The sequence below is a fragment of the Stenella coeruleoalba genome (genome assembly GCF_951394435.1).
Source record: "Stenella coeruleoalba genome assembly, chromosome: 3".
Taxonomy (NCBI): domain Eukaryota; kingdom Metazoa; phylum Chordata; class Mammalia; order Artiodactyla; family Delphinidae; genus Stenella; species Stenella coeruleoalba.
Genome location: NC_137148.1, coordinates 51979564 through 52005963, shown reverse-complemented (window position 1 = coordinate 52005963; position 26400 = coordinate 51979564). Strand labels below are relative to the sequence as shown.

Sequence of the window (26400 nt, the reverse complement as noted above, 5' to 3'; positions counted from 1 at the left end):
GATAGAAAGGGAGAGAATGAGGGTTGGGTAAACAGTGCATTATTTTCTTTCTAAAAGACACTTTGACTTTTGGTAGTTGGTAACTCAGTTTGTTATTCAGTCCCTTTTCTAAGGAGAATTGATCTGTGGATAGTGACAGTAATAGTGTTTCTTTTATGACAGAGGTAATTTTCTCAGGACCATAATGTGTCTTTTAAAACTCATACACAAATGTAATTGGATCTATAATAAGTCAGAGTAAGACAGATACCCTATGATCTCTCTTATATGTAGAATCTAAAAAATAAATAATAATAATAATAAAAACCCAAGCTCATAGATACAGAGAACAGATTGGTGGTTGCCAGAGACAGGGAGTGGGGAATGGGAGAATGTGTGACCTGTTTTTAATTTTTGTTTTTGGTTGAAACAAACTGAATTAAAAAAAAAAAGTCATACACAAATGTAAGTGAATCTATTCCACACTGTCTAGAAGTACCCTGGACACTTTGGCTACATCCCCATCTTGTTGAGCCAGAAGAGAATTCTTGTTCAAAGGAGAGCACTCTCAGGATAAGAATCTGCCTCCGTTCCCCTCAGTGAGGACTTGTAAAAAGGGCAGGATATGCCTTCTTCACTGTTTTTGCCCTAGTTTAGGCTCCTTGTTTGTTTAGGTCATTGATGTAGGAACCCATAAATGGGTTCCTGCTTTTTTGCTTCCATTTTCTCCCTCAGCTTCCCTCTCTAATTCATTCTCAGCATTCTTACTAGACTATACTTAACTAGTATTTTAGTTCTAAACACAAATCCAGTTATGTTGTTCTCCTTCACTAAAATCATTAATGGCTCTCCATTTGCCCATAGCATCAAATCCATGTCCTTTAAAAATATTATTTAAGGTGCCTTGTCATCCAGCGACAGACTCTGTTCTAGCATAATCGCCCACCATGTCTTTCCACCCAGTCTGTACCCTAGCCATACTGGTTATCTTGTCATACATCAATGTAGATGAGGCACCTGTCAACATTTAACATGCCGTGTACTTTACTTACTGTGTTTGTCTGCCTCCTTCTATTAAGGGTGAGCTTCATCACGTGGATCGTGATTTTTGTGTTAGGTTAACTGTTGTATCTCTACCACCTTATAACAGCACCTTTCACATAGTAGGTGCTTGGTAAATTTGCATGCCTGAATGAATTTTTAAAAGCCAAACTATTTTAACATAAGTAAGTACACCAGGATTAATATTTAGTGTTTCCTATGTGCCAAAGACTGTTTCTCTTACTATTTTTAATCAGGTTGAGAATTCTGTTTCTCACATTAAAAAAGATAGTTTTTAAAGTTTTATTCAAGATACTGGTAATGGGGAATATGTTGTTAATGACCTGCTTTAAAAAGAATATGATGTAATACATATACTGAGAAATTATATTCTAGGTAACATTTTTCTTTAAGTGAGGAATAAGAAACTAAGTTGTCTTCCCTCAATAGCTGGTCTATAAACAGAAATCTTTATGCAGATGAACCATTTAGTTTTCCATATGTTCTGTGATCAAAATGCTGAATTACCACAGATTGCAGAGAGCAGATTTCTACCAGAAAAAAAGGTTGTTTCTTTTTTTAGGTTGCTAATTTTTTTTCACTATTAAAATTTATTTCAAGTTGCAATTCAGTGCTTGGAGACAGTTTTTAAAATCAGCGCAGAAGATACACATCTAGCAGTTTCACAGCCTTTGACAGAAATGTTCACAAATTCCTTCTGTAAGGTAAGCTGTCTTTGTTTTCTCATTAGTATCTCATTTTCTAAGTATGACTGCAGTATTATGTTGGATTGTTAATATTTGAGGGGCCAGGCTTTAAGTAACTAACTTCTTCCTGGGTATAAGATAGTTGGTCCACATGGATGATTTGGGACCTAAAATATAACTTTTAATGTACTTTAGATTTTCATATTAGTAACTCTTCTCATCCTCTCACCTTCTTTTATATTTAATGATATATCGTAGTTGACTTCTTAAGTCCTTTACAGTATCCGGGTGTTGTTAGATTTCTGACATCTGAATTGATATTCCGCGAAAACATGAAATACAAGTTAAAAGTAAAAGTCTTAATGTTTAGGAAGAAACCATATAGAAGAGGAATCATCAGGAATTGCATCATCATTTTGAAGCAGATTTTATCAAATTTGGCCATTGATGGGGCTCTTTAAACAGGGAAAGGTTCAGGGTCAGTGTGCAAAACCAAGACTGAAATCCAAGTGTTCTGATCTCTGCTCCCTAGGACTGTTTACATGGTCTCTGGTTTCTGGCCTTTTCAGGAAATATGGACTATAAGGTTGAAAAATCTTAAGGCTAGTGAGTTTAGGGCCACAGGGGGTCTGCCCAGGTGGTTTTTCATTACATTTTGGTGCCACGTGAACCTCTTTTATTATTCTAACTCTGTATTCAAGCTTCAGTACAGAATGAGGAACTCAGGAGAGGAGCTGAAACATGCAGGGTATACTTCAACTTGGCAGGGACATGGCTGAGAATACCGCACAGACTGTTTTTAGAATTTGTTGGGAAGAGGTTCTTAGAGTTGCAATGAAAATGGTAATTTGGCAGTAAACTGCTCCCTCTTTTTATACTTGGAAAAAGGATAATACAGTTATACATTAATTCATCAAACAGATGAATTCTAATTATCTGACAAGATGCAAGGAGATAGTGGAATGTCTCCGTGGTCCTTTTGTTTTCTTTGGTTTCTGTGGTTCTTTCATTTTCTGAGCTTGTGGCATCCTTAGGGAGCCCTATTTCAGAGGCTGGACATGGCTATGGCAGAAGACGACCTTCTTTACTCTGAGATGCCCGAGAGGCTTGTGGGTGAGACGGCACTTGGATTTGCTCACTCTTCAGCTCCTGTTATCATTGACTAGTACTGAAGAGATCAATACTTCTTTTTTTCCTCCTAGGAAGCTCAGATTGATTGAATAGAGCTCTTTTTTTTCTTCTTCTATTTCTCTCTGATTGTACTTAATTGTAAAAATTTGTTGCTTACTATTTTAAAAATATAGTTTCTTAAAACTGGCTCCAGGGCTTCCCTGGTGGTGCAGTGGTTCAGTGTCCGCCTGCCGATGCAGGGGACGCAGGTTCATGTCCTGGTCCGGGAAGATTCCCACATGCTGCGGAGCGGCTGGGCCCGTGAGCCATGGCCGCTGAGCCTGCGCGTTCGGAGCCTGTGCTCCGCAACAGAGAGAGAGGCCACAACAGTGAGAGGCCCGTGTACCGCAAAAAATAAATAAATAAATATGGTACATAGGTATATTGACTACAAATTATACTTTTTTGAAAATTATAAACATTTATGAACTTCGGAGTCAAGTTTAACAACAACACAATTTAAAAAGAATCTTCCAAAAATGGAAAAATACACTGTTTCCAGTGCCACTCAAGACATTTCTAAATTTTCATTTAGTTTTCATAAGTACTTTGGTTTGAACCTTATTGAAAAAGAGGTTTGAGGATGACAGTAGGTGCTAAAAACAGGAATCTTATACTGCTTATTATCTTTTTTTTTTTTTTGCTTTACGCGGGCCTCTCACTGTTGTGGCCTCTCCCGTTGCGGAGCACAGGCTCCAGACACGCAGGCTCAGCGGCGATGGCTCACGGGCCCAGCTGCTCCGCGGCATGTGGGATCTTCCTGAACTGGGGCATGAACCTGTGTCCCCTGCATCGGCAGGCAGACTGTCAACCACTGCGCCACCAGGGAAGCCCATGCTTATTATCTTAATGAGGAAATAAATCTATGACCATTATTTTAAAAACTTTGGACAATATGAAAGGATATAAAGAAGAGACTGAAAATCCTACTTCCAAATATTCCTACTGTTAACCTTTTGTGTATACCTATCCAGTCTTTGATTTTCAGCCTGTGTGCATGTGAATGTATGTGCATATATTTAAACAATAAGATCATATTATAAATGCTTTTTTTGGTACCTGTGGATTTGACTTTCTCATAGGATATTAACATTATGTTTCAAAATTTTCACTTTGAGCATAATTCTATTACTACTTTGAGCATAATTCTATTACTACTCTTTGTATACTGATTCTGTTTTTGTTTATGAAGTAGGATTTCTAGATACAGTGAAAGCAAGTAAAAAAAATTGATTCACAGTTGCCCGTTTTTTTCTAGAAAAAATTCCACATATTTGTTTTTCTAAGAAAAGTATGTTGGGGGACTTTTTCCCTATTTCTTGCAGACAGTGTTATTTAGATGTTAGATGTCATGACATAGATTTACAGATGATGTACTAAATAATTATTACTTTAATTTATAGTTCTCTGGGATGACTCTTTATGTAGCTAAATGGAAGTACATTGTATTTTATTTAATTTCAGAATGACATTCTGCCTCTCTCAAACTCAGTGCCTGAAGATGTGGGAAAAGCTGACCAATTAAAAGATGAAGGTGAATATTTCATAGAAAAATTACTTAGTAAAGCTTTCTGAAACTCTAGGGAAAGTGACTCTGTCACCCAATAAGATTCTGGTTTGTACTGCCAAGACGGGGTTGTCGTAAGTCCTTGTGGCATTTGTGAAACAGAAATGAGCCTGGAAATAGAGAATGGCTTGTGAACAATATAGGTATGGCTTGCTTCAAGAGAAGCAGATCTGTTGTGAGTAAAACTTGCAAAACAAGTCACTGAAGGGTTGATTATTTGCAACTGTATTTGCTGTGTGTACTCTAGGATCCCAGATTCTTTATGCTTAATCAAAGACATGAAAGTGATTTTCAGTATTATTTTTAACTTTTGTATATTTAGCATTTTTGAGTTCTTTGAAATTTAATATATGTATATGGCACTTAAGGATTTATTAACTAGCACACATGATTACTGTTATTAAATTTTCTAATAGTGACTATTGAAGCATACTTGATTTTAATAAATAAGTCACCATTGAGGATCTGTGTTCAGTTTTTATATCATGTCAGTTTTGTGGAGCTATAGAGGCAAGCCAGGTCAGGCCTACAAGATTTGTACTAAGGAGCTGTAGGGCAGAGTCCTGATCTTTACCAGTGAATGAGAGCCAACAAAGACCCTGTCCTATAGGCAGAGAGTTATTAGGGAATGTGCAATGTTCTGAAGCTGTACACAAATGGTTCAGAACCATTTTCTGGCCTTTTCTTTAGTTTATACTCTGAAGAAGGCAGTTGAGTTTTTTCTTTAAAAAATTGGTTGTTGTGTAAAAAGGTAGATATGGAAAAGAGTATGCTTTTCCTATTCCTCGGGCATGGTCCTTTCTATTAGGTCTATAAGTTACACTATATCACTGCTTTTAATGGCTGCATAGTGTTCCATGGTACTGTTAGACCATGATTTACTTACCTAGACAGATAATTTTGTAATCCTAAGTAAAGCTGTCTTAATATCTTTGTCTATATTTATTTTCACTATTGTGTGATTATCTTCTTTGGATTACATTAGAAAATGCTGTGTTTCCTACAAATAGACTGGTTTCAGTTTTCAATTTTTTATTTCTTCTAAGAAATCTTATCACTACAGTGACTTAAAATTTTAGAATTAGGACTTTCGTAAATTACATGTAAAATAAAGTAACCAGATCCTCATTGTCATTTGAATTATAGTATTCTCCAAAGAATTTGCATTTGAACTATCCAGATACAAATACATTTTTCATATATTATTCTCACTGAAACAATTTAATCTGATGTTTCTTTTTCCTTCTACTTAGACTTTTGTAGTGTGTGAAACCCTCAGTGATGTAATATATGCTCCACTAACATTTTGCTTTTGCAGCTCTCTTGTTTTAGCTCTAGTACTAAATGGCAAATTGAAATTTTATTTTTGTCCCTCATATTTACTCCCTCTGCATGGCAGAATATTGGGAGACTGCATTCCCTGTAGAGTTTGTTTTGATATAATGAATGTTAGTAAGTTGAGGGTTGGAAGGAGATGCAGAATGAGGCTCATTTACTCTGGCAGCATGGGTAAACTGAATTACTTACTGCTTGTGGTTTTAACCAAAAGCTCTTAATCTTTGTTTTCACTAAGACATGTCACATCTAAGACATGTTACACATAAAGTTAAAGCAATTGTCATACAGATTTTGCTATTCGTGTGAAAACAAATGGCCACGGTAGACTGTCAAGCATAGGGTTATTACAGGCTGCATGTTATACTTACCTGTGTTAATCAGGGCTTCTGGCCAGCTAGTACCTTCCTGGAAGGTTGCTTTCAAATATTTTTGTGTGCTTTGCTTCTGAAGAGCTGCAATAAGATCAGACAAAACCAAGAAGGGTTCATTGCTGTAATTCCCTGCCATGTCACAGAAGTAAAGGCATATCTCAAAGGGTTGTCTTGAGGATTAAAGGAGACAGGAGAGTTCTGTGTATAAATATAGAGTGCTGTGCAGTGCCTAGTTATATTTATCTTCACAAATATCTGTGTCCTGAGTTTTTGTATATTGAATATTTTCTGACTTGAAGCTTTTTATCATTAATATCGCTATATATATATTTAGTATCTGTACACTTAGTGTGGTTTACGGGAAAAGACATACACTAGGTTTTACTACTACCCAAGAAATGCCATCCCAAGGCAAAAAGACCCAATGGCAACAAGAAAATCCACGTAACCCAGAGAATTTAAATCTTTTACATGGAAGAAGCAAATCTATTTAAGTACTGAGGCTAATGTAGTTAATTTCTTGCTCAATCATAAAAGCTATGTAACCTTTTGGCTTCATTTCTTTTTGGGGGTGGAGATGTAAATTAATTTTTTTAGCTTTAAAAATACAGCTTTATTGAGCTATAATTGATGCACCATGCGATTTACTGTAACATGTATGAATTCATTGGTTTTTAGTATGTACACAGAGTTGTGTAGCCATCACCACAATTTTAGAACATTTTATCATCCCAAAGAGAAATTATGTAGAAATCACTTTTTATATTCATTTAGCAATCACTCTTTATATTCATTTCTGCTTCTTAATTTGAAGTAACGTTTGTATGATTTTAGGTACTCTTATCTACATGTCTTTCCTTTAATCTTACTGTTATCTGCAAATTTACACTCTCCTCCCATTAAGTAGCTAATGATCTGTTAAGAAAACAAGGCTAATAGGAGAGCTTCTGGTTCAGAGAAAGCTGGAAGGAATAATAGAGGCTTTTGAGATGTAAACAATTCCTCGTAATCCCAGTGTTTTAAAAATTTCAATTTTGAGCATTGGTTCTTATTAGTGATCATGACACTTTTTTTCTGTTTAATGGATTACAGAAGATAGCCACAAGAAATCCCTTATTTTGCCGACCAGTCGTTAATGTAGCTAAATTATTGCCAGATGTGTCTGCAGAAGCCCTTCCTGAAGATCAGTATGCTGTGGGCTAGCTGTGGTATCTGAAATTCTGTCTTTCTAGAAATTAATCTCCAGTAATCTTCTTTAAGAGAGAATCTATCTCTGGAAGGGATAGCACATAAAAATATCTGCCAATGACATTGACATGAGTAGTTTTACTAGCTTACCCTCACCACATGTTCTGAGGGCTTGCTCATCAGCAGGTGCATGTTTTGACAGGGAAGGAATGGAGGACCAGGTCCAGACTGAGATAGTGATTGTGGAGGGTGGTCCACCTGGAATGGGGTGGGGCAGCTCTAATAGGAAAGAGAGAGATGAAGATAAGGAAGGTGATTAGGTTTTGCCAAGAGGTAATCATAATTGTTACACTTACTTATTGAAGTCTGGTTTTATAAGATATTAAAAGATTAATTTTGTTTTTCATCTTTATTGGAGTACAATTGCTTTACAATGGTGTGTTAGTTTCTGCTTTATAACAAAGTGAATCAGTTATACATATGTTCCCATATCTCTTCCCTCTTGCATCTCCCTCCCTCCCACCCTCCCTATCCCACCCCTCCAGGTGGTCACAAAGCACCGAGCTGATCTCCCTGTGCTATGCGGCTGCTTCCCACTAGCTATCTATTTTACGTTTGGTAGTGTATAGAGTCTTTAAAAAATTAATTTTTGAGAGTGGTATGGTCAAAGATTAATTTTATAAAGACTCTCCGTTGTTAAAAATCATTCAAACACACTGAAAGCTAACGGGTATCAACTCTATAGTACAATACAAAATTTATTTCCAGTATGAATGAAAAATCATGTTGCTGACCTTCGTATTACTGTAGTTTCTATGATTAAAATTTATCTTCCAGACTTTTTTTTTCTGTATATTGTACTTACTGTACCTATTGGTTATTTTAGGCAATAACCACATGAAAGAAGAAAATTATGCTGCTGCAGTGGATTGTTACACACAGGCGATAGAATTGGATCCAAATAATGCAGTTTATTATTGTAACAGGTAAACTGGCACTGTTGTGGCAGGTTTACAGTTGTTAAACATTTGCATTAATAGCTCTGAAGGAGTTTTTTATAGCTCCGTAAAATTTGTTTTTTTTATTTAGAAAATTTTGAACGTTTGGAAACATATAAAAGAAGGAAAAAATAAGCTCATAAATTTACCACTTAGAGGCAACCACTGTTACTAATAACCTTTTGGCATATGTTGTTTGATGTAAGAGTAATCAATTTCAGATTAATCTTTATTCACTAGGCATATCACAAACACGTTCTTATTTTATTTAAATCCTTCATAAACATTATTTAAATGAATACAAATTAGTCTATCATTACCTCTTAATCTTTTTTATATATCTAGCACCTTTCATTGTGGCTGGCAAACAAGCAGTATTATTTTTTAATAAATTGATAGATGTACCTTACTTTGCCTTACTTTGCTTTGTCCTACTGGTGGACATTGAAGGTGTCCCTTTTTTTTTCAATATTATAAAGCTGCAATGAACATCTTTGTTTCTAATATTATTTTCTGGACTTAAGATTTTCTAGACTTTGTATCTATCCTTGGAAATGCACTCAGTTGGTCTAACAGTATAAACATTTAAAAATTTATTGATGCTAATTTCAAAATTGTTCCGGCTTCTTTGAAAATATTTTGAAAATTCTTTTCTTCCCCTAGGATATGTGAGTGTATCTGTTTTTACCACACCCTTATCAGCACTAAGTACTTGAATTATTATTTATTATTGTTAATTTAATATTATTCTTATTTTAATAGCGATTTGTAATTTACATTTAATTACTGGTGAGGTTGGGCATTTTTCAAATGTTGGCCATTTGTGTTTTTTTTTTTTCTCTCTAAATTATTTGTACCTGTGCCAGGCCTCATCCTGTTTGACCTCAGACATTTCTTCCCTTCCCTCTTCTGCCCTTTTTAACAGAGGGTCTGACCCCTGCAGGCTATGTTTCCCAGGCTCCTTTGACACCTGGGTTTTGTCTGTGTTCAGCCGTGGGAGGTACTGGCAGGAGATTGGAGGGCAGAAGGAAGGCAGAAGTTGGGTATTTCTTCCCCTCTTTTTACATCAGGGTGTTTATCCAGTAGGGGCTGCTTCTCCTCCTTGTCTCCAGCTCCCACCCAAGACACCCGCTATGGTCCCAGCTTTTTCCAGGTGACATTGGGTTTTGGGCTCTGCACTCTGTTCTGTCTTAGGGACGGTAACGGTTTCCTGCTGTTGCTAATCTCTGCATTGATGCACAACCCCCTGTTTGGCATCTCAGCTCTTCCATCAGCTATGTAATGAATTCCCTGCACTAAATTTTTTAAATATTAAAATTCCAATAGAACTTTCTGCAGTGATGGAAATGTTCTGTATCTGCATTGTCCAGTACAGTAGCCACTAACCACAGTGGCTGTTAAGAACTTGAAATGTGGCTAGTGCAATGGAGAAACTAAAATTTTAATGGTTAATTAATTTAAGGTCAATTTAAATTAATTAAATTTAAATAGCCATATGTGGCTTGTGGCTGCTGTACTGGACACCATAGCTCTATATTAAAGATAAAATCCCTTTGTCCTAATTGCATAGCTTATTGTTTGCCTTTTAATGTTTTTCATATGTAAAAGTTTTAAATATTTATGCAGACAAATTTGTTTATCTTTTCTTTTGCATTTTATTGCAGTGTTTTTAGGCTGAAAGCTCTCTGCATTTACAGACTTGGCAAATAACTTTTATTTTTTCCTTTACATTTAAATTTTGTCATGCCAAGTCTATTTTAATCAATCTGAAGCTTTTTATGACAGATTTATAAAAATTACCTTTTATTATATAGTAAGTTCTTAGATTTGAAAGAGATCTTCAGGTTAATTTGGTCCAATCTTTCATTGAGTTATTTTTATCATATTTAGGGTATTCATACCCTTATAAGATAGTCCCTTCTCTCCCACCTTTTCTTTTGTGGTTATATCTGTTAGAAAAGTCTTCCTTGACACTGATTTTGTTTCCCTGAAGCTCCTGTAGCTTCTCTCAATTGACTTTATTTTTATTCTTATGGACAGTTATAGAATAAGTGTGACTCTTCTTTTTCATGACAGTACCTTACATTTTGAAGTTTGCTACTGTGTTCATTTAATTCTTTTCTCCACATCAAATGTTCACAGCTTTTTCCATTGTACCTCACACAGGTCAGTTTTAAATCTTACACTTTTGTTCTAAACTTGTTCCAGGTTACCTGTGTCTTTACTCTGTAGTTCCCAGAAGTTAGCACAGCATATCTGGCATTGGTCTGACTAGAACAGACTTGTAGAGTGCTCATTTAACCTACTTCTAGATAATGTAGTTATATATTAGTGTTTTGTAGCATTATCTATTAAATTTATATTTTGCTTTGGTTTTATTAAAGCCTGTCCTTTTTCACACACTCTCTCTCCCCTGCCACTCAGTCATACATTCATTTGACAGGTTCTTGCCCAACACCTGCTGTGCACCAGTGTTGTCACAGGAGGTAAAGTTGGTTGTTTGGACTCAAATGCAGTATCTTATATTTTATCCCTATGGGATTTTATCTTGTTAGTCTTTTATTTATATGTCCCTAATCGTTTGGGATAAATTGTGAAGTACTATATTTGCTTTTGCTCCTAGCTTCATGTCAACCACAAACTTGACAAGAGCACCCTATATGACATTGTATCAGTTACAGAGTCAACTAGGGGAACAGTCATGGGGAAGTGGTTAAGAGCAGGGGTTCTGACCCACACTCTTTGGATTCTAATTTCTGGCTCTTCCACTTACATGTATGTGACCTCGAGCAAATTATCCTAACATCTTAGTTTCCCCATTGGTATAATGTGGATAATAGTATTTATCTCATCGCATTGTTGTCAAGATCAAATAGTTAATATATATAAAGTGCTAGGAAAGTGTCTAGTAAAGAGTATTGTACACAGCAGTAGCTATTATCATTATTATTTATGCAATCTGGGGTTTTTGCCTTAATCAGATTATGAAGAGAGATCCAAATTTATCAGGGTCCAAATACATTGTCAATTGTTTTTCTCTGAGTTACCAGTCTGTCTGGTGGTAATCCCGATAAAATAGAAAGGAAATGATGTTAGCCTCATAGGACTTGTTCTGAATTAATCTAATGTTATTTTCCTTCTTTTTTTTTTTTTTTATCTCTAACATTTTTTTAGTGAAGATTTAGAAAAATCAAAGAGGTTTACAGTGAATATGCATATATCCACACCAAGATTTTGCCATTAATATTTTAGTATATTTGCTATATCAATATTTATTCATCTGTCTGTGCCTATCTTATTTTTGATGCATTTCAAGGTAAATTGCAGCCATCAGTACACTTTCCCCCTAAATATTTTAGTATGCATGTCATTGACTACAGTTCAATATTTTACATTCTTTTCTTTTGAGGTAAAATTTACATGCAATAAAAAGCACAGATCTCAACTGTATGTTCACTAAATTTTGACAAATGCATACACCTATATAACTTACCACCCCTATCAAGATAGTGAAGATTACCACCCGGGAAGTTTTCCCTGCCCCTTCAGAGTCAGTTGCCTAAAACACTCGCCAGAGAAAACCACTGTTTTGTTTTGTTTTGTTTTTCCACCATAGATTAGATTTGTCTCTGTTAGAATTTCACATAAAAGGAATCATACTATGTATACCCTTGTGTGTGAGACCTTTTTTACTTGACATAATGGTTTTGACATTCAGTCCTGTTGTTGCCTGGTTCTTTTTTTTAAACTGCTCAGTATTGGTTGTTTGAACGCATCACCGTTTGTTTAGGCGTTTTCCTATTCATAGGCACCCAGGCTGCCTTTAGTTGTTGTTGTTTTTGTTTTTTGTATTTTGTCCAGAATTTAGAGTTGTTATTTCTGGAAGCATTGGATCCATAAGGAATTTAGTTGGCCATACTGAAAACCTACATTTTCTCTCTTCACATACATACACAAACACACACACACACACACACACACACACACACACACAAATCACTTTGTTAATCTGTTCTAATAATCCAGCTCAGAAAAATAGAAAATCCAAAAAATTTGTGGAGAATTAATTTCCCAAGCTCTGCTTTTATGTTTGGATTTTATTCTCTGTAATAAGATGACTAGACATGTTTTCATTTAGCATATGAAATCTTGAAATAAATACATTGAATACTGCACAGAATGCTATGACCAGGTGTAAATGTTATCAGAAAATTGATTATTTATAGAGCTCCGTAAGCCATATACTTTTAACTATGAATATGATGAATCTGAGCCTAGATAAATCATTTATTTTTAATGAGATTAGTGTTTGTTAATAGTCGCATGTCCACTAGTACAGTACTAGAAGAGATTCTTGGCAGTACTTGTACTTGCTTTTCATTTAATTATTGTTAAATTGAAATGAATAATTATGCTTTTTTGCATTTAAATAGTATCTTCTTCCCTGAGGAGTTCAGTAATAGAGTATGCAATTTAATATTAAATAATTAGAAAAGTTTATTTGCAAATATTAAATAAAGCTTTAGGAATTTTTTTTAGACTCAAGCGGTTATAAATACCTCAATAGCCTGTAGTTTGCCAGCTACCCCTTGCCATTTTTCTTAGCCAGCTGACTGCCATGAGTTGGAAGCTCAGAATAGCAGATCTAAATCTTTCTTTTGATATTCATTTTCACAGTTTATTACTAATCAAAATATTGTTTGCATATTAAACTTGCTAGGATGAACCAAAGTTTACTTTTTATAGAAGTGACTTTTTTATTTGATTAGAGAACAATAAATTGGTATATTTCTTAAGCATGAATCTTTCTTTTCTAGACTTAATCTTCTATTTTGGGCTTTTAGGATCCTAATGATGCTTTAGGCTCAGCTCAGATACCAGGACAACATGAGTCCTTCCTTGAAAAACTATTATTTAGTTTTGCTTTTATTCTATGTTCCTAGCACTATGATATATAACACTTATATAAGTTTATCATATATGTTCTGCCTTATAATTATATGCATACTTGTTTTATTTCTTCAGCTGAAGGGCAGAGATTGCATCTTGTATCTATTCGTATTCCCTGTAGTACCTAGCACTGTGCCTCACAAGAGTTCAGCCAATTTTTTTTGGATGCATGGAAGGCTATAGAAGAAATATAAGAAATTTCCGGTGATGTTGAAGTGACCAGACACTCAAATTAACACTTGTATACATAAAACAACAAATGATTTATAGGTCTAAAATATTTCCAAGTATTTTATAATATGAAATGATATTTCATATTAAACTCGCTAGTTTTCCATGTCTTCCGTCCCTAAACAGTACAGATCTTCCTCGACTTACGATGTTACATCCCGATAAACTTGAAAATGTCATAAGTCGAAAATGCATTTAATACCCCTAACCTACTGACACAGCTTAGCCTAGCCTATCTTAAATATGCTCAGAACACTTACATTAGCCTCACAGTTGGGCAGAATCATCTAACACAAAACCTATTTTATAATAAAGTGTTGAATGTCTTGTGTAATTTATTGAATACTGTACTGAAAGTGAAAAGCAGAATGGTTGCATGGGTACAGAATGATTGTAAGTGTGTCATTGTTTACCCTCGTGATTGCATGGTTGACTGGGAAATGCAGCTCGCTGCCACTGCCCAGCATCACGAGGGAGAATCATGCCACTTATCACTAGCCCTGGAAAAGATCAACCTTCAAAATTTGGAGTATGGTTTCTACTATATGAGTATTGCTTTTGCACCATCGTAAAGTCAAAAAATTGTAAGTTAAGCCATTGTAAGTCAGGGCCCATCTGTATTCTTATAGGTATTTCTTTTGTACAGCCTCATTGCTGAATACATTACCTTACACAGAATCATCTCCTGTTTCTGGGATGGATAGGTGGTTCAATGACTGAGTCCATAAATGGAATTAAAGATATTGGGAAAGAGAGTGCATGATGGAAAGAATTTGTCTGGAAGGCCTCTCACGTGATGGGGAATTTGAATTGAAGGTGGATTTGGTGGACAGGTAGAACTGGGATAAACAGAGGGGAGGGGAAGGCATTTTAGGTTGTAGAGCGTAGTTTAAAAGGCAAAATTAGGAAGCATCAGGGCATTGTACCAAGGAATGCTGGTGACAGTGTGAGCTCTCAGAAAGATGGGAACAGAGACCTCATTGTTTTGCATTTTGTTTTCTTCCACCTCCATAAGCAGCATATAGTCATTGGGTTCAGTGGGACTTGACTTTGGTTTGTTGAACTTAGAGTTGAATCTTAGTTCAGCCACTAACTAGCTGTGTGACCTTGGGTAGCCACTAAACCTTTCTGAGCCTCAATTTCCTCACTTGTAAAATAGAGATAATACTAACCACTTTCACAGGGTAGTTGTGAAGAGTAATGATATGTGTGTGTGTATGTGTGTATATATATATATATATATATATATATATATGTCATAGTTCTAGGCTTTCAATATTTGTTTCTTTCAAAAACAATGTAATTCCTAGTTGTAGGAGTAGGCTTTTGCTATAATTTATTTATATGTGATATACAGTATGGGAAATGTTAGGTACCTGTAAATTTTTTTTGCCTTATTTCCTATAAAAACAGAGCACAAGTTATATTCATGCTCTCGCTCTAACAAGGTAAAGAAAGCGAGGGTGTCTGAAAACGTGATGACTCTGACTGTTTTGTTCTGCTGGAGTTTCATTAGTTATGCCCTGTTAACTAGACAGCAGGGTCAGAGAGAGCAGACCACATTGTTATTCAGTTCAGACACTGGCGTGTTTGGCTGCATCTCACAGGAGCTTCAAATATAGCCTGATTTCTCTTCCCTTTCCTGGATGCAGATTCAGACGCCTCTCCTCTTTTGTGAGCTGCACATTCTGCTTTCATCCCAGCTTGCAGTTTGTGATCTAAAGCTAAAGCTATCAGTATTGAAACATAGTCATACTCTTTCCTTCTGCCCACTTGTCTTTCTGGGTCTGATTCTCCCTGCTTTATTTCTGTTTTATTATCAGTATCAGAAGCTAAATATCAGGGAGTCTTCCTCTCTGTTTCCCTTTTCCATATACCTCCCAAATAGCTCATTTGTTCCCTCTTTCATTTCCATCCAGATTCTTAACTTTTGCTAAACTAGTGCAATAGTAACTTCAGTTGGCTTCCCGTTTCTACTTGCAGTCTCCACTCCAGTCTTCTGTCAAAATGATCGTTCTAAAATATGAAATTAATTGTCTGACTCTTGCTCTCTGTTTGCTAGTTCCAAATACCGTGATCAGATTTAAGCTCCTCTGGATGATACATCAGATCTTTTATAATATAAGCTCTCTCTTTTCTTTTAACTTTATTATCCTCACTCTTCTTCTTACCCCATTCCTCTCCTCTGCTCTCTATGCCCATGTAATGTGAAATTTACTGATTTCCTAAAAATGCCGTGTTGGGACATCTCTTCATACTTTTATGTGCTTCTTTATCTGCATAGAATATTTCCTACCTTATCTAATTGGGCAAATTCCTGTCATCCTTCAAGACCCTGTTAGATGTTGCATCTTTCGGAAGACTTTCTTAATTTCTTCTCTCTTCAACCTCCCCTTCCCTGCCATGCCCTATGGAGTGGTGCTGTTTAATATGGTAGCTTCTATCCACATTTGGCTGTTCAAATGTAAATTAATTACAATAAATAAAATAAAAAATTCAGTTCCTCAATTGCAGTAGCATATTTCCAGTGCTCTTTAGTCACATGTGGCTAGGGACTGCTGTATTGGATAGCACAGGTAAAGAACTTGTCTATCACAGAAAGTTCTATTAGACAGCTCTGCATACAGTTAACCATATCTTTCTCTGTGTTGCCTCTTTCTTTGATGTCTCCACTGTTGCACTTATCATACCATTTATTTATTTACATGTCTGTTTCCCTATTAGACAGTGAATGTTTGAGGGCAAAGATATACCCTCTTCATTTCTGTATACTTGATTTTGAGCTGGATTTAGCATATTGCAGGTGTTCAACAAAATTTTGAGTTGAATTGATTCAGTGAATTTTAGAAGGGAGAATTGCCTCTACTTGAAGACTTCTAATGGTGAAACAGTCACATGGCAGCATGTTGCATATATATATTCACAAATAATACATATTTATTATATATAATAATTTTATATGATATATATTTATTTAGGGAAACAAATTTCAACATATTTTAAACCTATTTAAACTTACTGGAAGAGAAATACAATGAACATCCATATATGTTTACCCTAGAGTCAATAGTAGCTAATACTTTGCTGTGTTTACTTCCTCTCTCTTTCTTGCTCTCTGTCTCTCTACAAGGGTGTGTGTGTGTGTGTGTGTGTGTGTGTGTATGTGTGTACACACATATAAAATTTTCTTGCTGATCCCAAATACTTTAGTTATATCTCCTAAGACGTACCCTGCATAACTACCCTACCATTCACATGTAAGAAAATTAGCATTAATTTTCTAATTAATTTCATTAGTATTGAAATTTCTCCACTTGTCCCCCAAATACCATCTATAGCTATGTTTTTCGATCCAGAATCCAATCAAGGACTACACGTTGCATTTTGATATATCACTTTAGTCTCTTTTAATCTAGAAAGTATTCCTGTCTTTTTTGGTTGTTTATTTTTCATGACATAGACTTTTCCAAAGAGTTAAGGCCAGTGATTTTATAGAATGTGTCGTATTCTGGATATGTGTGATGGCTTCCTCATGATTAAATTTAGGTTACATTTTGGCATGAAGCCTACATAAATAATTTGTATACCATTTATTGCATTATATTAGGAGGTCCATAATTTCAAACTGTCCCACTGATGGTGATTCTGAAATTTATATCTTAAGGTGGTGACTACTATATCTTTCTATTACTCCTTTTATAATTAAAAATAATGTATGAGGGCTTCCCTGGTGGCGCAGTGGTTGAGAGTCCACCTGCCGATGCAGGGGACACGGGTTCGTGCCCTGGTCCGGGAAGATCCCACATGCCGCGGAGCGGTTGGGCCCGTGAGCCATGGCCACTGACCCTGCGCGTCCAGAGCCTGTGCTTCACAACGGGAGAGGCCACAACAGTGAGAGGCCCGCGTACCGCAAAAAAAAAAAAAAAAAAAAAAAGAGTGAGGAGCTTCTCTAAGATGGCTGAATAGGAAGACCCTGAACTCGCCTCCTCCCATAGGCACACCCAAATTAGAACTGCTTACAGAGCAAATATCTAGGAGGATGACCTGAAGACTAGCAGAAAAGATTTTCCACAACTGAAGATACAAAGAAGGAGCCACATTGAGGAGGGGCAGAGATGTGGTATAGGCAGGATACACAACCTCAGGTTGATGACCCACAGACAAGAAAGATACTTCAAGTGCAGATGTCCTCCTCAAGGAGTGAGGAGTCCAAGCTCCACCTTGTGTTCCTCAGCCTAGAGGTTCTGAACCAGGAAGGCGAGTCCCCAGAAAGTCTGGCTTTGAAAACTACCAGGGCTTACATTTGGGAGAGCTGGAGGGCTGTAGGAAAGAGGGACTCCACTCTTACTGGGCACATGCAAAATCTAACACCCTCAGGGTCCCAGTGCAGAGGCAGTAGTTTGAAAGGAGCCTGGGTTAGACCCACCTGATGGTCTTAGAGAGCCTCCCAGAGAGACAGGAGGCAACTGTCTGTCTGGGGACAGAGACACTGGCAGCAGCCATTTTGGGGAGCTTGTTCTACTGTGATGAGACTGGCACTGGGAAGTGCCATTTTGGAATCCTCCCTCCAGCCTGTTAATGCTGGAGGCTAGCACTGCCTACCAGCATGCCCACAGTAGTCAGCCCACCACAATAGAAGAGTGCCCACGGCCCACATAGAGGGCACTCTTAGCTCATATAGCCTGGTGATCAGAAGGGAGCATGATGTTGGGCCCCATAGCACATCTCCTACATAAAGCTACTTCTCCAAGATTGGGAGATATAAGTGACCTACCTAATACATAGAAATAAGCAGAGAGAATTAGGCAAAATGAGGAGACGAATATGTTCCAAACAAAGGAACAAGACAAAACCTCAAAACAAGAACTAAACGAAGTGGAGATAAGCAATCTACATGATAAAGAATTCAAGGTAATTATCATAAAGATGCTTACTGCACTTGGGAGAAGAATGGATGAACACAATGAGAATTTCAACAAAGACTTAGAAAATATAAAAGAATGAAACAGTTGAATAATAAAATACAATAACTAGAATAAAAAATACATTAGAATCAACAATAAATTAGATGATAAAGAAAAATGGATCAGCAATCTGAAAGACAGAGTAGTGCAAATCACCCAAGCTGAACAGGAAAAGAGAAAAAAATAATTTTAAAAAATGAGGATAGTTTAAGGTACAATCAAGTGTACTAACATTTGCATTAAAGGGGTACAAGAAGGAAAAGAGAGAGGGAAGGGGGCAGGTAACTTATTTGAAGAAATAAGTTAGCTGAAAATTTCCCTAACCTGGGGAAGGAAACAGGAAAGAAACAGGTCCAGGAAGCACAGAGTCCCAAACAACATGAACCCAAAGAAATTCACAGCAAGACACATTATAAATAAAATGGCAGAAAATAAAGGTAGAGGGAGAATCTTAAAAGCAACAAGAGAAGCTACTAGTTACATACAATGGAACTCCCATAAGGTTATGAGCTGCCTTTTCAGCACAAACTTTGCAGGCCAGAAGGGAGTGGCATGATATATTCAAAGTGCTGAAAGGAAAAAAACCTACAACCAAGAATACTTAACAAGATTATCATTCAGAATTGAAGGAGAGATAAAAAGAGTTTTACAGACAAGCAAAGATAAAAGAGTTCAGCACTACTAAACTGGCTTTACAAGAAATGTTAAAGGGACTGCTCTAAGTGGAAAAGAAAAGGCCACAACTAGAAATATGAAAATTATGAAAGGAAAAATCTCATTGGTATAGGCAAACACACACGAAAGGTAGTGGATCAGCAGTCTATAGAGCTACTATGAAGCTTAAAAGACAAAAGTAGTAAAATTATCTATATCTAAGTTACTTAAGTGAATCACAAAAAGATGCAAAATATGACATCCAAAACATCAAATGTTGGTGGAGAGGATTAAAAATGTAGTGCTTTTAGAACGCACTTGAACTTAAGCAGCCATCAACTTAAAATAGACTACAGTGTACAAAGGTTGTTGTATATGAACCTCGTGGTAAACACAAACAAAAAACCTATACAGATATAAAAACAATAAAAGGAATAAAGACACAACACTAAAGAAAGCAATCATATCACAAGGAAAGAGAATAAGAGAAGAAAAAAGAAACAGGAACTACAAATACAACTAGAAAACAATTAACAAAATGGCAGTAAGTACGTACCTATCAATAATTACTTTAAATGTAAGTGGACTCTGTGCTCCAGTCAGAAGACTTAGGGTGGCTAAATAGAGAAAAGAACAAGACCCATATACATGCTGCCTACAAGAGACTCAATTCACATATAAAAACACACACAGACTGAAAGTGAAGGGGTGGCAAAAGGTATTCAATGAAAATGGAAATGAAAAGAAAGTTGGGGTAGTAATACAAATGCAAGACAAAATAGACTTTAATACAAAGGCTGTAACTAGAGACAGGAAAGGACATTACATAACGATAAAGAAATCAACCCACCAAGAAGATATAATTGTGAATATATATGCACCCAACATAGGAGCACCTAAATTCATAATGTAAATATTAACATAAAGGGAGAAATTGTTAGTAATACAATAATAGTAGAGGACTTTAACACCCCACTTACATCAATGGACAGATCATCCAGACAGAAAATAAGGAAACACTGGCCTTAAGTGACATATTAGACCAGATAAACTTAAATGATATATATAGAACACTCCATCCAAAAGCAGCAGAATACACATTCTTTTCAAGTGCACATAGAACATTCTCCAGGCTAGGCCACAAAACAAGTCTCAGTAAATTTAACAAACTTGAAATCATATCAAGCATCTTTGCTGATCACAATGCTATGAGATGAGAAATCAACTGCCAGGAAAAACTTCAAAAAACACAAGCTTGTGGAGGCCAAATAATTTGCTACTAAGCAACCAGTGGGTCACTGAAGAAATAAAAGAGGAAATAAAAAATAACTGACAAATGAAAATTGAAACACAGTGATCTAAAAACTATGGGACTCAGCAAAAGCAGTTCTAAGAGGGAAGTCTGTAGTGATACACACCTATCTCAGGAAATTTAAAAAATCTCAAACAATCTAACCTTACACTTAATGGAAATAATAAAGAAGAACAAACAAAACCCAAAGTTAGTAGAAGGAAAGAAGTAATAAAGATATGAGCAGAAATTAATGAAGTAGAGACTTTAAAAAAAGAAAAAAAATCAATGAAACTAAGAGCTGGTTCTTTGAAAAGATAAAATTAATAAACCTTTATCCAGACTTACCAAGAAAAAAAAGAGAGATGGCCCAAAGAAACAAAATCAGAAATGAAAGAGAAGTTACAACAGACACCACAGAAATACAAAGAATTATATTATTATGAACAAATATACACCAATGAATTGGACAACCTAGAAAAAATGGATAAATTCCTAGAAATATACAATCTTCCAAGACTGAACTAGGAAGAAATAAAAAATATGAACAGACCAATTACCAGTAATGGAATTGCATCAGTAATTAAAAAACAAAACAAAAACAAAAACTCCCAACAAACAAAAGTCTAGGACCAGGAGATTTTCAAGTAAATTCTACCAAACATTTAAAGAAGAGTTAACAGCTGTCCTTCTGAAAAATTTGAAGAGAAAGGAATGCTTCTGAACTTATGAGGCCAGCATCACCAAAACCTGATACCAAAACCAGACAAAGACACCACAGAAAAAGAAAACTACCTGCCAATATCACTGATGAACATAGATGTAAAAATTCTCAACAAGATATTAGCAATTTGACTTCAACAAGACATTAAAAGGATCATACACCATGATCAAGTGGGATTTATCCCAGTGATGCAAGGATGGTTCAATGTCTGGAAATCAATCAATATGATATACCACATAAAAAGATTGAAGAATAAAAGTCATATGATCATCTCAATAGATGCAGAAAAAGCTTTTGACAAAATTCAACATCCACTTACGATAAAAAGTTTCTACAAAGTGGCTATAGAGGGAACATACCTCAACACAATTAAGCCCATCTGTAGCAAACCCACAGCCAGCATCATCCTCGATGGTGAAAAGCTGAAGTCATTTCTTCTACAGTCAGGAACAAGACAAGGATACCCACTCTCACCACTTTTATTCAACATAGTTTTGGAAGTCCTAGCCAGGTCAGTCAAACAAGAAAAAGAAATAATAGGAATCCAAATTGGAAAGGAACAGGTAAAACTGTCACTGTTTACAGATGACATGATACTATATATAGAAAGCCCTCAAGACACCACCAAAAACTATTAGAACTAATAAATGAATTCATTAAAGTTGCAAGATCCAAAATTAATATATGGAAGTCTGTTGCATTTCCATACGCTAAAGATGGACTAACAGATTAAGAAAACAATCCAATGTATAATTGCATAAAAAAGAATAAAATACATAGGAATAATTCTAACTAAGGAGGTGTAAAAGACCTGCACTCGGGAAACTATAAGACATTGATGAAAGAAATTGAAGGTGACACTAACAGATGGAAGGATATACTGTGCTCATGGATTGGAAGAATTAGTATTGTTAAAATGACCATACTACCCAAAGCGATCTACAGGTTGAGTGCAATCCCTATCAAAATGCCAATGGCATTTTCTACAGGACTAGAACAAATAATTTTAAAATTTGTATCCAGAAGACCCTGGATAGCCAAAGCAATCTTGAGAAAAAAGAACAAATCTAGAGGTATCATGCTTCCTGTTTTCAAACTAAACCACAAAGCTAAAGTAATCAAAACAGTATGGTACTGAAACAAAACCAGACACAGATCAATGGAACAGTATAGAGAGCCCAGAAATAAACCCACACTTACATGGTCAATTAATCTACATCAAAGAAGGTAAGAATATACAATGGGGAAGAGGCAGCCTCTTTAATAAATTGTATTGGGAAAACTGGACCAGTTTCTCACACTGTATATCAATACAAAAATAAACTCAAAATGAATCAAAGAATTAAACATAAGACCTGAAATCATGAAACTCCTGGAAGAAAACATAGGCAGTACACTCTTTGATATTGATCTTAGCAATATTTTTTTGGATCTGTCTCTTTGAGCTAGGGAAACAAAAGCAAAAGTAAGCAAATGGGACTATATCAAACTAAAAATCCATTGCAGAGCAAAGGATACCATCAACAAAATGAAAAAGCAGCCTACTGAATGGGAGAAGATAATTTGCAAATGATATATCAGAAAATGGGTTACTATTCTAAACATCCAAAAAACTCATACAATTCAGCATCATAAAAACAAACCAATTAACAAATGGGCAGAGGACCTGAATAAACATTTTTCCGAAGAAGATATACAGTTGGCCAACAGACACATGAAAAGATGCTCAACATCACTAATCATCAGGTAATTGCAAATCAAAACTACAATGAGGTACCACCTCACACCTGTCAGAATGGCTATCATCAAAAAGACAGCATATAAAAAGTGTTGGTGAGTATGTGTACAAAAGGGAATCCTCATGCACTGTTACTGGGAGTGTGATTTGATACAGCCACTATGGAGAACAGTATGGAGGTTCCTCAAAAAATTAAAACTAGAACTACTGTACAGTCCACTAATTTCAGTTCTGGGTATTTACCCAAAGAAAACGAAAACAGTCATTTGAAGAGATATATGTAACCCAATATTCATTGTAGCATTATATACAATAGTCAAGATATGGGAGCAACCTAAGTGTTCATCGATAGATGAATGGATAAAGAAGATGTTTTATATATACATACATACACACACACACACACACACACACACACACACACAATGGAATATTACTCAGCCATATAAAACCCCAAATCTTGCCATTTGTGACAGTGTGGATGGATCTAGAGGGTATCATCCTAAGTGGAAGAAGATAGAGAAAGACAAATATTGTATCTCACTTATATGTGGAATCTAAAAAACAAAACAAACAAAATGAGAACAGATTCATTGATACAGAGAACAAACGGGTATTTGCCAGAGGAGAGTGGAGTGGTGGGTTGGGTGAAATAGATGAAGGGAATTAAGAGGTGCAAGCTTCCAATTATGAAATAAATAAGCCAGAGGATGTAATATACAGCATAAGGAATATGGTATACAATATTGTAATAATTTTGTATGGGGAAAGTTGGATACTATAATTATTGTGATCATTCCGTAATGGATGTAAATGTTCAATCACTATGTAGTTCACCTGAAACTAACATAAAATTGTACATCAACTGTATTTCAATTTTAAAAAAGGAAAAAAATTATCTATATGGTCAGATCATGTAAATATCCTGTTCCCCAGCAATCTTTTAATGTTTTTTCGGCTGCACCGTGCAGCATGCAAGATCTTAGCTCCCCGACCAGAGATTGAACCCGGGCCCTGGCAGTGAAAGTGCCGAGTCCTAACCACTGGACCGCCAGAGAATTCTCCACAACAATCTTTTACTCAGTGTTTTATCATCCACTGATGATTTGTCCCTGAATCATTAATACATTGATGGTTACAAAATGGTGATTTTTCTAATTTTATCATTTCCTTTACATAATATTTTCTCACATATTTCTGAAATGAAGAGTTTTCTTTCCTTTTCACTCTTTTTGGCTTTCCTCCTCCTTTGTCCTCTGAAAGTATTGTATGGACTCATGAATTTTTAAAAATTTACTATTCAGTGTATTATAATAAATTGCCATAATTATTATTTTGACCCTTAAATTATCCTATACAGTAAGTCCTCTACGTACGAACGAGTTCCATTCCAAGAGCGCATTCTTAAGTCCAATTTGTTCATAAGTCCAGCAGAGTTAGCCTAGGTACCGACTAACACAATCAGCTATATAGTACTGTACTATAAGAGGTTTATAATACTTTTCACACAAATAATACATAAGAAACAGGGCTTCCCTGGTGGCGCAGTGGTTGAGAGTCCGCCTGCCGATGCAGGGGACACGGGTTCGCGCCCCGGTCCGGGAGGATCCCACATGCCGCGGAGCGGCTGGGCCCGTGAGCCATGGCTGCTGAGCCTGCGCGTCCGGAGCCTGTGCTCCGCAACGGGAGAGGCCACAACAGTGAGAGGTCCGCGTACCACAAAAAAAAAAAAAAAGAAAGAAACAAACACACAGAAAACATTTTTAATCTTACAGTACAGTACCTTGGAAAGTACAGTAGTCCAGTACAACAGCTGGCATACAGGGGCTGGCACCGAGTGAACAGGCAAGAAGAGTTACTGACTGGAGGAGGGACAGGAGGCGGGAGATGGAAGAGCTGAAGGGTCGTCAGCAATAGGAGACAGAGGGTGAGCTGCAATTTCACTCATGCCTGGTGTTGATGGCACAGGTTCTGGTTCTTTGCTGGAATCAATTCTATCTTGAAAAAATGATCCAGTGATGTCTGGGTAGTAGCTTTTTTTTTTCTCATCATAGATAACACAGTAGCACTGGATTGTATTTTGAACAGCTGCTGCCACCTTCGTGTACGTGTACTGTTCTACATTTGGGTCTTGTGCCTCAAAAACTAACAGTGCCTCCTCAAATAAAGAAAATCCCCTTGAAATTTCCTGCATCATTAATCTCTTTGGTTCTTCAGTTACTTCTTCCTCTTGTCTCTCTTCATCCTTTCTCTGGGCCTCCAATCCTAGAGCTTCTTAGCAGTACCAGCTACATCACCGCTGCTTTTACACTTGCCTCCTGACATCCTGGGCTTGAAATAAAGATACCGTACTACTGTACTGTATACAGTACTGTACAGTAAAATACACAAAAGCAAAATCACTTGTAGAGGATGCACGCACGTGACAGTGTAAGCCAGACACATGAACTAATTTATGGGATTGGACATGCAGACGCATGTTCACATCTTTGAAAGTTCTCAACTTGAAGGTTCATATGTAGGGGACTTACTGTATTTGTCTAGTGGGAGTCCCTTTAAACTGGCTGTGTGTCCTCTTACATACCTTCATTTGTTTTTTGAACACTTTCTTGCTTTCTGGGAGAACAGGGTATTCCAGATTTGCCTTGTACTTTCTCTGCCCCTAGACCTGGGCTCAGCTGTTTCTGCAAGGAGCTCCTGTTCCTTTTAGTGCAGAAACCAAGATCTGATTGCAAGACCTGATCATTGCTACTGAAGTGTTACTTCTTCTAGGTCCTTTTAAAGGACAGAGCTAGGAAATATATTTTTGGAAAAGTCATCACTTTATCCAGATACCCTCAATTCATATCCAGTGTCACAGAGGTTATCTTTACTTTCCCCATTTTATATTTGTATCTCTCTCTCACAAGAGAGCCCTGCTTTCCAACAGCACCAGAGTACTTACTCATTAGCTCTATCCTTCAGCTGATATTACAACACCAGTGTTACACCACAAGCAAGCCTACTAAGGAAACTTAAGGATTTCTTTGCGATTTATTTTTTATTCTTAGAATGCATCTCACTAAGGATATATACTCAGAATTCTGTGTTTGAAAGTTACTGGGTTGTCCAAAAAGTTCATTCGGGTTTTTCCATTAACATCTTATGGAAAAACCCAAATGAACTTTTTGGCCAACCCAATACTTGAATTCTTTCTTTTTGACATACAGTTAGGATCATTTGTTTCTGTTTTATTCCATTTGAAGGTTTTCTTTTTCATCCTTTTTGAAGTGTCATTCTCGTTTCTATCCCATTTACCCCATTCCCACCCATCCTCTAGAGGATGAGAGTGAGGTTTTTAATATAGGTTTGACTTCTGAGTCATGGAAATGTTTTTCATAAAATTAAACTAAAAAGAATGTTAATATATTATGACTTTGTATCCTTAATAATGTTCTTTGCCTTATGTCTGATATTAATGTTCCTACACTTGCTTTGTTTTGCTTGGTT

At 36.3% G+C, this 26400-nt stretch overlaps 1 protein-coding gene across 3 annotated transcripts in view; it reads left to right on the top strand.

Moving 5' to 3' along the window:
• Positions 1–26400, top strand: part of SGTB (small glutamine rich tetratricopeptide repeat co-chaperone beta) — a 44774-nt gene that overhangs the window by 8881 nt on the left and 9493 nt on the right. For all 3 annotated transcript variants that reach the window (XM_079915990.1, XM_079915988.1, XM_079915989.1), the window contains exons 3-5: positions 1642–1745; positions 4362–4431; positions 8248–8347. In XM_079915990.1, the coding sequence (XP_079772116.1) occupies positions 1642–1745; positions 4362–4431; positions 8248–8347 (274 nt within the window). The remainder of the gene's footprint in view (positions 1–1641; positions 1746–4361; positions 4432–8247; positions 8348–26400) is intronic.